This window comes from Sardina pilchardus, chromosome 13 (genome assembly GCF_963854185.1).
Source record: "Sardina pilchardus chromosome 13, fSarPil1.1, whole genome shotgun sequence".
NCBI lineage: Eukaryota > Metazoa > Chordata > Actinopteri > Clupeiformes > Clupeidae > Sardina > Sardina pilchardus.
Window position 1 is genome coordinate 18,583,555 of NC_085006.1, and position 13,147 is coordinate 18,596,701.

Below are 13,147 nucleotides of genomic sequence, written 5' to 3' on the forward strand. Positions count from 1 at the left end.
CCGCAGTGTTTTATGCCAGTTAAAAGACACAAAACCATCAACACCATATTAACTGACCCCTGTATTAACCTCATACCTTTGCAAAATTAATGTATAAGCCGTGGCTAATAGTCAGGAAATACTGCGCTGGGGATAAACAAAAAAAAAGTTGACTGTTTTCTAGAACATGATGATAAAGTCAGATTTATTTCAAAGTATCTACATTGGTGATATCTACATTTCAACTGGATATCCTCTAGGAGCAGTATATAGAGAGTATATCCAGAGAGGGTTAAAGCGGATCTTTGGTATATCTATTCATTTGCATATAGTACGGCAATGATTGGAGGGTGTTCAGTTAAGCAATAAGTGTTTACACATGTGGGAAGAGAAAGTGTAGCACTGGTACTGTAAGTGTGGCATTTGGATAGGTTGTGTTTGAAAAAACTAAATCAAGTTACTTCTGATAGAATTTTGTGTGTTAGGTAGAAAATCGTGTGTGGTGTTTTAGGAAGTTGAAAACTATGTCAAACACTGAGAATTCGTGTATGGTTTTGCAGATTTGGTGTGAGGTTAAGTTGTGTGAAAGACATGTTTAGAAAAATGCGTGACGAGCAAAGATTAGTGTGTAAACAGTTGGAAAAAACTGTAATACTCGCTGTGATACCATATCAAAGTTGTAATGATGAGAGCCTATTATAAACAGAATTTGAAAGATAAAAAGAACAGCGCACAATGTTATCAGGACTCCTTTTCCAAACTGTTTACTCATTCGTCACAGACTGGATCTTCATTGTAAATATTATGTTTTTTGTAAGTCTCTCTCGGAGTACATTCTTACGTGTGACACATGGTCTTTGCATAGGGGAAGGAGACACAGCATGACTTGAACCTCTTGGGAATGTGATGTTCTTTTTTTGGATAAATGGCATTGGCATAGATAATACTGAAAAAAAAGATAATAATTCCCAGGACTAATGGGAATTAAGCTTTGTGTGGAAGCCTGAAAATCTTGTTGAGTTTCTATCTATGCTGTCAGAGTGTGTTAGGACTCATTTTGTCATAACACAGCTGAGGCTTACATCAATCACTTGGAAGGGTTTCTGGCATCACTGGGAAATTCTGAACTCACGTTTCTCAACGCTGGAAGCAACTTGATACATCTCGTCAGCTCACCTTCTGACCCGAGAGTTCGCAAAACCAAATAAAGATGCTGTCAATTAAAAAGGGCGGCCAAGAATTATGCACACGCTCTCCGGAATGACCGCAACACGGCCACTCCAGAGTTACAGGGAGGCTCCTCTTGGAACGACTGCCGGGAAGGAGCTCGAGCTGAGGACTAACACGCAACGGCTGATTATGAGTCAATCGGGCCTGTTCGACTTCCCCCCGCAGCGAGCAGGTTAGAACAAGCTTAGGGCTCTCGCTCAGGCTCCAGAGAGCCACAGTGATAAGGGACTCGTCAACGTCCCGGCTGGAATGAACTGCATGGACAACTGTGGCCAGTGCCACGGCGCAGTTTCGGAGGAAAAGGAAACTGGGTGTTCCCCCAAAGGATGTGGAAAAAGAGTCTGTTGGATTTGAATGTTTCAGTTACTTCATTTTCAAATGACATCTGTGTTTTACATTCAACTGTTTTCGTTTGACCAGCGCTGGTGCCCTGGGTTTTGCATACCGTATGGATTGTGTTCCACTGGGATCTAAATGTATGTAGCATATAGCATTCTAAGTTTCACCTGAACTCGATATAACCCTTGTGCATTCCCAATCCCAGTATAGGTTCCTTACAGTCACACACCTACGACCCCCCCTCCCCAAACACACACAGACACACACACACACACACACACACACAACCACACACTCACAGTGAATTACTACTGTATAGTCATGTATGGTGATGTCATTTTACGTGTCACGCCACAGCTTCCCAGAGTCTGATCAGAGTTCAGATTGTGGGCGCTCCAATCTACAGGATAACAGTCTACGGGAACCAGGGGGGGATATCAAGAAGATCCAAGTGCACTTCTGAGAAAAACCTGATTCATTATTCATATGATTCTTTTTAATGAATTATGTCATACCATTATTTTGCTCCATAATATGTTTATATTATTGAAAATGTATTATTGAAGAAAAAATGAAAAAAATTAAATATCCACATAGACCTTGTTTATTGTCAGCTTACAGCTTTCCTAGTTATCTACCTGCCTTCTCTTTATGACTCAGAAAACTGTGCTGCTGGACTGTGATAGGACACATACTGTATACTGTATGTGATCACATGCATGTTTGAACATGTGCCTTTGTACATGAGTTTATTACGGAGGACTGTATGAACGTGTGTACCTGCGTACAGCATGTGTACACACCATGGAGGACATGTGTGTTTGTGAGAGAGGAAGGGTGAGAGACAGTGAAGGAGGGAGAGGGAAAAGGGATAGAAAAAGAAAGTATCTATTGTATATGTGGGTCTGGTCTGCTGTCTGCTTTATTTTCGGATAAGCAAGTGGAGGACGTGGGCGGAACATTTCCAGTCACGGGAGAGAGGAGTCTTATCAGCGTCCTGTGCCCTTTGCGTATGAGTGTGTGTTCTGCTCCAAGGCGAGGGTTATCCGGTTGCGCAACACACTGCTGAGCTGTCAAACACCTGCCTCCAGCCTCATTGAAAACATTCGTTTATGCCCTCGCGACTATTGTTTCGTTTCGTTTCACCCTCTCCTCTCACCGGCGTCTGCCTGCCCATCCTCTGGCTGGCCTGGCTTCAATCGGTCCATCGGTCAGCCCATGCCTGCACTTTGGATTTATCACAGACACAGTGACCAGCAGTTCCCATAAAATACTTTTTTTTATCTCACTATTTGTCAGAGGTATTCTAGACTGTTCCATCCCGCGAAGGGATGCTGTGCTGCTGCTAACCATATTAGGTGACCATGGAGGCTCTGAGAGCATACTGATCTGTGCATGTAGGGTGAGCAGTTAAGTCTGTGGTGGCGGATCACAGAAGTCTTAACATGATGGATTTATGAAAATAACTACAATATATTAATGGCTTCCACATAACTGCATCCAGAATATCATTCTTCATATCCATAGATACTTAGGAATCACACATAGATACATAGACACTATTAGATACACACAGACACATACATATACATTCCCAAACATTATACTGTATTCTTTCTGCAGTGCATATACTGTATGTATGTAACCATTGTATGTATTCCATTGCATGGTATCGGCTCAACTTGACTAGACTCTAATCTACACGATTTTGGTACCAGGTGTTCGTTTTCCATGCACTGCAACAAAGTACCCTCATAAGATAGCCGATTGCCATAGCAACCCTTAAGAAAACAACTTTAATTAACATTAACAACATTATGTCACCTTGTGTTATCACCTCAGCTCGCTTGGAACCTCAACATAGGTGATACCAAAAATAGTACCATGTACCAGGTACCAGTTTTGCTGATGGAAAAATAAAAAAAGCGAGTAGAGTCAAGTCGAGTTGAGTTGATATCATGCAGTGGAAAAGCCTCATAGGTAAACATGGGCGCAGATTAAGTGCTACCAGTTGTGAGGGAAGTGGTTGAGAGCCCGATCTATTCTAACTAGAATCTTAATACTTAGACTGGTGTTGGCAGCAAGTTTTATTGTGATCAGATGGCCTGGCTGGCCAGACTGAGGTAATAAACGAGAGAACGCGGTAATTTCCCCCACTATCAGTGTAATAACGACCGTTTCCGGCACACCACGTTTTCCTGTGGGCGCAGTAAAGCCTCCTCTGGGGCGGATCATTACAGTGGGCCTGAGAGGCACGCAGCCAGTCATGCCAGGCCCTCCGCACCACTGGTCATGTGGTGTTAGGGTCAGCACACACGTGGGAGGAGAGGAGAACACACAACACACATGCACACACATGCACACACACATGCACACACACGCACACACACGCACACACAGGCACACACAGGCACACACATGCACACACACTCACAGACAGACACACATGCATGCCACACATACACACACACACACACACACACACACACACAAAGACGCTGGAGCTCGGAGGAACAACTTCAAAGAATCTAGTCAGCATACAGAATCAAAAATGTGTAGTGGGCATGCTACTCAATGGCCAGAGGATGAGAAGTTCTGCAGCTACAGTGTATGACTGTTTGATCACAGCCACTGAACCACGGGGCATTAGGGCCCTTCGGCCTTGTCTAACCGTCTCCATACACCTACTCCCCACCCCTCTTCCCATTCAAGGGACGAAAGCCGGAAACCGGAGAATACTTTAGATTTCACAATAGAAAATATTTGGATCTCCTCCCCTCATTTGCAATAGTATAAATACACCATTCAAGTGTTAATTATAACAAACAAGTGATAAAAGGAAGGATTGCATGGTCCGAATCTCACAAGCTTCAGTTTCGCTGGTTAGCTTGAGTTATGTGTGTGCATTTACTGTTCTGTAAATATTTTGACAGGCCCGTAATGCTGGCAGTTTTGTATACATATAGACACTTTCAAAAGCACAAATACACAAACAAGAAGTGGAGAAGTCTATCTATCTGTTTCCATCTCTCTCTCTGTGTGTGTGTGTGTGTGTGTGTGTCTGTGTGTGTGTGTGTGTGTGTGTGTGTGTGTGTGTGTGTGTGTGTGTGTAGCATGAGTTCTGGGTATTCTCATCACACACACTCTTAAGTTATATGATAAGATAAGAGCGATGTTTATTCTGAGGTGTGTTGTGGTCTCATGAGAGGCCATTTATGCAACCAAGAGAGAGAGAACATCAAGAGAGACTCCTACAGATACACAGATAGCCATAGACAGACAGACGCACACACACACACACACACACACACACACACACAAAATGTACAACCACTCCCTCTTACATAACAGTGAATAATGTATGCATTCTCTCACAGAAACACACTCACACATGTATAAACACAAAATCATGTCACTAGTGCAAAGGTTCTCACACACACACACACATACAGTACACACACAAACACACATACAGTACACACACGAGACAAATGTGAGCAGTGCCAGTTGCAGGAGTCTTCTCTCCAATCAGCAAGCAGCTCGTTCATCACAGGGGCTGGGCCTCAGTGGCAGGCTTCTCTGTATTGCCAGGGGGGAGAGGTCAATACTACCGAATCACCTATACACACACACACACACACACACACACACACACACACACACACACACACACACACACACACACACACAGACACACACTCTCTCTCTCTCTCTTTCTCTCTCTCACACACACACACACACACACACACACACACACACTCACTCACTCACAAAGATGCACACACACACACACACTCACTCTCAGACTCACACGCATACACACACAGACACAGACACACAGACAGACACACACACACACACACACACACACACACACACACACACACACACACACACACACACACACACACACACACACACCACACAGACACAGTCACAAACACACACACACACACACACACACACACACACACTCATTTTCAGTGTTCCCAGGCCTGGGGGTTCTGGATGATCATGGTATCTGTCTGCGATAGCTATAAAGATCTGTGGACACACAGATAGAGAGATTATAGAAGAATTAGTGCTGCACAACAAAGGGGTATTTTTCACCCCATAACTTTTGGTCCATCTTCAGATGAAGTGCTATGGAGGATTCCCACAGCAGCTCCTTATAAACTGTGCAGAATGCAGGTAGACGGCTATGTAAACAGACAGATAGAGAGATATACGGGCAGACATACACAAACGGCACACACACACACACACACACACACACACACACACAGATGGAAACAGACAGATAGAAACACAAAAACACAGATATACGCAGACACAGAAACACACACACTGCAGAATACACTGGTCACAGTGAGGGAATGAGCTTCCATACAGCCTCAATAGCTGGAGCTGAGAACAATTCTCCACTGAGTTCTCATGCATGTGAAGCTCTCTGTGTTCTTTTTCTCCTTATCCGCCACTAATAAAAATAAAACATACTTTTCATGACACTTGAAAGGAGGATTTAAGTTGACTTGTTTGCATTGCTCCTCTCCCCCTCTGGGAGTCGCTTTGGCTAAAAGTAAACGACAATATATTCATGTGCATAAACACACAGACAGATTTACACACTGGGAGACACAAGCAGGCCAACATACAGATGGGGGATCCTTTTTTTTCCTTCCCATAACTCATCTCTCCCAGATAAGGGAGCATGGTGAGCTTCATGTAGGTCGCTACGGCTCAGATGACCTTTGACCTCACGTGCTCTCTCTCAGGCATGTGGCCTGAGTCTCTCCTGCTCGCTGCACCTGATGGGCAGATAAGGACCCCCGGCCACAGCCCACATCACAACCTGCTCATTGTCTGTCTGAGCCGAGCCCCAGGGTTAAAAGGGTCACTTTAAACTCCACATGCATGGGTACGGCCTGAACCTAAACACAAGTGAGGGGGGGGGTTGTGTCCATCCCATTACCTCCCCCCGCACGCACGCACACACACACACACACACACACACACACACACACACACACACACACACACACACACACACACACACACACACACACACACACACACACACACACACACACACACACACTCACTCACTTACACACCACAATCCCTGCTGTCTTCACACCAGTTTTACAAGTTTTTAAGTGTTTAAGTGTTTGTATTTACCGTGACGCTGGACACCGGGGTTTAAAGTGTCCCCTTGGGGCTCCCAACTCAAGTAAACATGGGTATAAAACAAAAAAAAAATGGTTGGAAAAAAATGGCAAGATATTTTCCTTCCTAGCCTACTCTCCTCTCTTTTCCTTTTCAGCGCTTTTGCTCTTTCGTGGACTGAAATTGAGTCGGGTTTGCCGTTATCACAATATCGCATAAAACCCCTTCGTGTTTACCCAAGGAGTTTGTGCTGGATGGGCTTCAAGGCCTGCGGGGCTCCCTCCCCAGCCCCCCTTCCCTGCCTCCGCACCACCCTCCCGGTCCTGTGTTTGTTTGTTGGCGGCCCAGCAAGCTCCGCTCCTGACTCCTAGGCGGCCCTGTCACGTGTCTGGCCGAAAGCAGGTCAGGGGTGAGGGAGTAACCTTATCCTCTCGGCCTTGAGGCTTCTATCAATACCTTCCCCATATTTCTGCATGCTTGCACAGCTGCTGCTGTGTCTTGTGCTGTGCGTATGTGTCAATACACATATGCCCCCATCTCCCAGGCTCCCTCCCCCAACCCCACCCCCGGCTTCTATCTCCAACTACACAGACACACGCAAGAACTCATTTCTCCAACAGTTGGACACAACCCCGCACAGCCCCTGAATCCATTCTCTTCTGGAACTTCCTCCACTTTGAAAGTGGCGGTGTTGTCTCCGAAAGCTGTCTCAAAGGTAGGCCACACAGGTCCACTCCAAATCACAGAGACCTTTGTTCGTCTGTACCGTGTCGGCTCTCAATTCCTCCCCACAGACCAAAGATAAACAACCGACGATATTACAAAGAACAATAGTGCCACACGAAAACACTTACCATTATTTGGTGGTAAATTCAGAACATGATAAGAGATCTATAGTTGTCTGTGGTTCAAGGCTTTCTCAGTAGTGACGAAGAACAAAACACACGCCTGCTTCTGAGGCCGGAGCTTTGATGTTTGGCCCCATCTCTTATGCCAGGTCAAAACACAGGGGGGCAAAACAGTGGAAAAATCACTCCACTGAACTCTGCAAATATTTCTTTTTTTAACATGAGCGTAATCTGGTGCTTAGTCCTTTAATCCTTTGTTGATCAAAAATGTGTCAGGCTTGAGTGGTCTTGGCAAATGGTGAGCTGCTACTTGTTGCAACATAGGTGGAAGTCTTTCAGAAACGTGCATAAACGACTCACACATTTCCTCTCACACAAGCAGACGTACAGATACACATACACACACACGCACACACACACATACACAGAGACACACAAGCACTGAGGAACTGAGAATACAACACAGTGTGGAAGGGTGAAACATCATAAACTTTGACCCTTTTTTCTCTAAATGACTGTTCAGTGAGCGCCGGCACAAACCGATCCGGTGTGTTTTTCACAGGGTATTTTTAGCGCAGAATGTCTTTGGTCTGGTGCCGGGCCTTAACTCACTCAAGTCTGGCCCCCCCGCAGAGGGTTGAGGGGGAGGGGGGGGGGGTAGTGGTGGAGGTTCTCATTCACTGGTGCAGGCCAGTGGATATCATGAATCAGACGAATGAACCACACCGCAGACAACTCTCAAGTTCTCCCCTCGAATGTTTACCCAGTGCTCTCTGTGGTTCTCTTCACTCACGTGCTTGGGCTCTGACGCCGTAGCCCTTATGACATTTCACCAGACTCTGCGCTCACTAATTAGGTTTGCTCTAAGCAAACTCCCCTAGCTACTTTAGTGCGTCTTGGTAATGTAACTGATAAATAAAGGCAAATAACTGTCAGTAAACATGACTCAAACCCTTTAGGCACAAGACACCAGTTCCTGCTAGTCAGACTCGTCAACAAAAATGTCACATATGACTTCTTCTATTTGAAACACTGTAAAAATAAGTGACATCCTCTCAGTCTTTCAAGTATTTCCTGCCCCTGGTGCTCGAAGGTACTGGAAGTGGATTATACTGCTGAGTGGAAGGGATCGCCTCTGAAGCCAGGAGACAGACACTCCTCACAGTGAAGTGAAGAGGAATCTGCAGTCTCCTTTCACACCACCTTGCTAACCTGTCCACCTGAAATGTATTTTTGTGTCAGTCAACTGTGTATAGTTCGTGCTGCTGCGAATTCACACAGTCTTGGATAAAAAAAAGAAAAAATAAATAAAAAAGAAGACCAGCAGGGGATCAGAGCTGTTCTCTGAGAGAACAAACAATTTCAAACATTTCCAAAACTGTCTGTGCCAAAGCATGCCACATAGCAAAACATATTACTGTTAGAAAATGCCTTTATGACACATTTTGCTTTATTTGGCCTGTTAATGGCTTCTCGAAGAAATACAGAGTGGCATTGGTCATAGACATTAAATGTCAGTGCAATATAATGTGAATTCCAACATTAAGTGCCCGTAATAGCTCTGGTTTAATGGTTACAGTAGCATGGAGCTTAAGCCACATACCTCTCTGTCATTAGTGACCTACAGGAGAGGATCAGTAGCCAGAAACAGCATTGAGCAATGAATTACATGGTTTAATGTGAAATTAAATAATAGTTGTATGTTAGCTTTCACTTTCACAAGACCGACTCAAATACATTTCTACACACACATTTTTTGTATATATACACATATTTATATATTTTTTTTTTTACATAGTCTCCAGTGTTCAGTTTAAGTTCCAGTTGAGAGGAGTATAAGCATTCCATTTGCTCCTTTCTCACATCCGAAAAACGGGGGGTATATACGGATAGCATATCCATGAATGTGTACAAGTATTGGTGCATCATGAAGTGGTTTCTTTGTCTGTCTGGACTGAGAACTTTGAAACTCTCCTCTCCACATATCCGCACCCAAGCACATGTTTGATAGGTCTCTCGGGGCCTTTGAGTGCTCACTTGCACAGCACCTGTCCTTCTCCACAAACGCTCACTCCCCGTATCCTCACCCCCCCCCCCAAACCCACCCCACCCCAACATGAAAAGCCTTTTACACGTTGGACTCATTGTTGAAGACCTTCGCTTTGAGGGTCTGCAGATTGAAACGAAGGCTGGTGGAGGTCTCCGACTGCATGGCCTCGGAGAACTTGACGTCGTAGCCACGGTTCACCTGAGACTTGCGCTTGATCGAGTTCTGGATGGTCTCCGACGTGAAGTAGTAGACGATGGGGTCGAAGCAGCAGTTGGACACTGCGATGCAGAGCGCCACCGGGTATATGGTCCTCACCACTGACTCCACCTGGCAGCCCTGCAGAGTCTTTGTTCGCACCAGTGAGTAGAAGACCAGGTTGACGTTGTACGGGATGAAACAGAAACAAAAGATGCAGAGGTGCACAACGATCATGCGCAAGATCTTGGTCTTGTTGAGCTTGCCGCCGCGGCCCAGAGCCTGGGGCTTGCGGAGCGTCCGGAGGACCATGACCGAGCAGAAGACGTTCAGCAGCAGTGGGATGAGGAAGCCCACTGTCTCGATGAAGATGACGACCTTGGACAGGTGCGACTTCCACTGGCTGGACGAGAAGTTCTCGAAGCAGAACTGGCCGACGGCGCCGCCGTCGCCGCTGGGGCTGGTCTTCTTGGTCGTGGGAGACAGCAGAAATCCCGTCGGCAGGCTCGCGGCCAGCACTAGCACCCACACGCCCGCACACACGATCCGGGCATTGCGCTTGGTGCGAAGCGCCCGAGAGCGGAACGGATACACGATAGCCAGGAAGCGGTCGACGCTAATACAGGTGAGGAAGAAAATGCTGCCGTACATGTTGGTGTAGAAGAGCGAGACGGACAGCTGGCAGAGCGTCCCGCCAAACGGCCAGTCCCGCTGGATGAAGTAGAAAACCCGCAGCGGGAGTGTGAGCACGAACAGCAGGTCCGACACCACCAGGTTCATCATGTACGTGGTGGTCTCGTTGCGCAGCTTCAGAGAGCACAGGAAGATGTACATGGCCACCACGTTGGTGATGAGGCCCACCACAAACACGATGCTGAACACGGTGCTGTACAGTGGGTACTTGAAGAGGTCATTCTTAGGGCACGGTGTGGGACCTGGCGTGCTGGTCATGTCCCACGTCGACCATGTTGGCGGCGTGGTGCTGCTGTTGCCCCATGACAGGGTGTTGTTGGCCATCAGCTGGGAGCTGTTGGACATGTCTCAAAGAAACAGGGGGACCAGCGATGAGGGGTGACCGTTATGTAACAGCTACTCAATGACAGGATTTCCCTCAACCCCTGGTCCACCATGAATGGTCAGTAGAGCATGAAAGAGACAACAAACAGAAGGGGCTCCTTCAAACGACTTATATACCAAATATTTCCTGACAAACACTGCTCTAGGACAAAACAGAAGTGTCTTTGATTAGTTCTTTTTGATGTCTTGAGGTGGGGTGGGGTGGGGTCTATATAGGCTGATTACATACAATCAAAATGCTGGATGGTACATTCTTCGATGTTCTGCCAAAGTTTCACAGGGTTGTGTATGTATGCGTCTTGCGGGGAGCTGCTTTAAGTCATGGTAAAAGAACTCCTCCCAAGAGATAGCAGCCTCTGGCTCCAGCTTCTTCAACTTTATCCCCCTCTGCTCTAGCCGTCAGCACAGACACCCCACCAGACGCCCCTGAGCCTTAAGAAATCAAAGCTCTACTCGCTCCTGAGACTTACGAGCCAGAGGAAATCACGTTAGCCCCAGTCAATGCGGTCCTCCCGATGGATACATCCACAAGGTAGAAAAAAGTTTATGTGCGCAAGTTAGACGAATTAAAATTCCACTTTAAATATCGTCCTTAACGGTGAAAAGAAAAAAATAGCCCACACACTTTTCCCAGTAAGTTTCTTTACCTTCGCGGGGGCTCTTTGTCTGAGGTTTTCTGTAGGCTTCTTATCCAAGTGTCACAGATGTGCCTTTTTGTTTGAGAAAAAAAATCCCGTTGTGGCATTGGAAATCCGTTGAGGGTTGGTAGCACCTGTGCGATTTTAAACGATGCTTGTTTTAAAAAGCACCGTTATGCGAGTTAGTGCACTTTCGAGCAAGCGAGACAAAAACCTCTCGTACGTGGTCCCGAGTGTGACAGTCTTGAGTGAGCGTCTCCCTCCCTCGCGCGCTGCTTTCTCTTCAGTCGGCTTCCTGGTCGCCCTCCCTTGTCTCTCTTTCTCCGCCTGTCTCCGCAGCCTCAGGGGCTTTGTGTGTGTTCGCACATTTTGAGAGACGCCAAGTGGTTAGAGAAAGGGACGGCTGCCTCACATCCCAGGCTTTGCCTCTGGTCAGAAGAGGTTTTAAGAACTGCTATGTTTTCAAAAGCCGGCCTAGCCCCTCCCCAAAGCCTTTTATGAGTGCCCTCCTCTCTTTTTTGTTTGCACACACTGACGGTTAAGGAACATGTGGTCAGCACTGCAAGGAATGAGTCGTTCTACCCCCCTTAAAGAGTCCAACAAGCTGTTTGTTTTTCCCCCCTTCAGACCTAGTAAAGTACGAGTGAGAGCATTAAAAGTTATGTTATGTTCTCTCTGTGTGCCTGCGTGTGTGCATGCTGTCTGCTGTAGGTCTGTCTCAACCAGTAAACTCAACAACAATAGTATTTTACACCATAAGCCCTACTAAACACAGCACCTAACTGGGAGTTGTTCAGATTGCCCAGTGAGCTGGCAACACACACCCACCCAACAAAAACGTGTAAATAGGCAGCTCAACAAAACCCCCTAATTTTAAGGACCCTCTAGTGTGAAGACTTTTAAAGACATTAGGCCTATTGTTATGAATGAGCTTAGCCCGAAAACGCAGACACAGGCTAATAAATAATTATACCTCTCTCCCATGCACTCTTGACACACTCTCCTCTCACACACGCATGCACGCATGCATACACACACACACACACACACACACACACACACACACACACACACACACACACACACACACACACACACACACACACACACACACACACACACACACACATACACACACACACACACACACAGGGATAGAGATTCTCTTTAAATGGATCCAGCAGACGTTTGAGATATTTGGCAGGCCTAGCTGTGAAAATAGAGGGCTTCACTCGGATGGATAATCCTCCAGCTTTCAAGTGGATTCGCCCTGGCTTGGGGATTAATGGCATGTAACAAGTGGAGGCTCCTTCGGTGTTGTTTCTGCCTAAATGAAAGCAAAGTACAAAGAGCCACCCAGACAATCCTCCTCCCCGCCTGGATTCCCACCTCGGTCTCCACCCTGAACCCCCACCCAGCCTAGCTTGAAGATGCAAAGAACCTACAGGAAGTGAGGCACCCTAGTTGGAGACTACAAGTCACAGCATGCCTTTCTTGATTACTTTCATTATCTTTCACATCTTTTCTCCCACTGTTGCCATTATAACATTACTTTCAACAACTTTTACCGCTATCCCTCCTCTCTCTCTCTCTCTCTCTCTCTCTCTCACACACACACACACACA

General features: G+C 46.4%; 1 protein-coding gene across 1 annotated transcript; it reads right to left on the reverse strand.

Moving 5' to 3' along the window:
* Positions 1–9,672: 9,672 nt before the first annotated feature.
* On the reverse strand, positions 9,673–11,937 carry lpar6a (lysophosphatidic acid receptor 6a). The gene has a single exon (XM_062552663.1). The coding sequence runs from the start codon at positions 10,843–10,845 to the stop codon at positions 9,691–9,693; it is 1,155 nt and encodes a 384-aa protein (XP_062408647.1). The 5' UTR covers positions 10,846–11,937; the 3' UTR covers positions 9,673–9,690.
* Between the last annotated feature and the right edge of the window lie 1,210 nt (positions 11,938–13,147).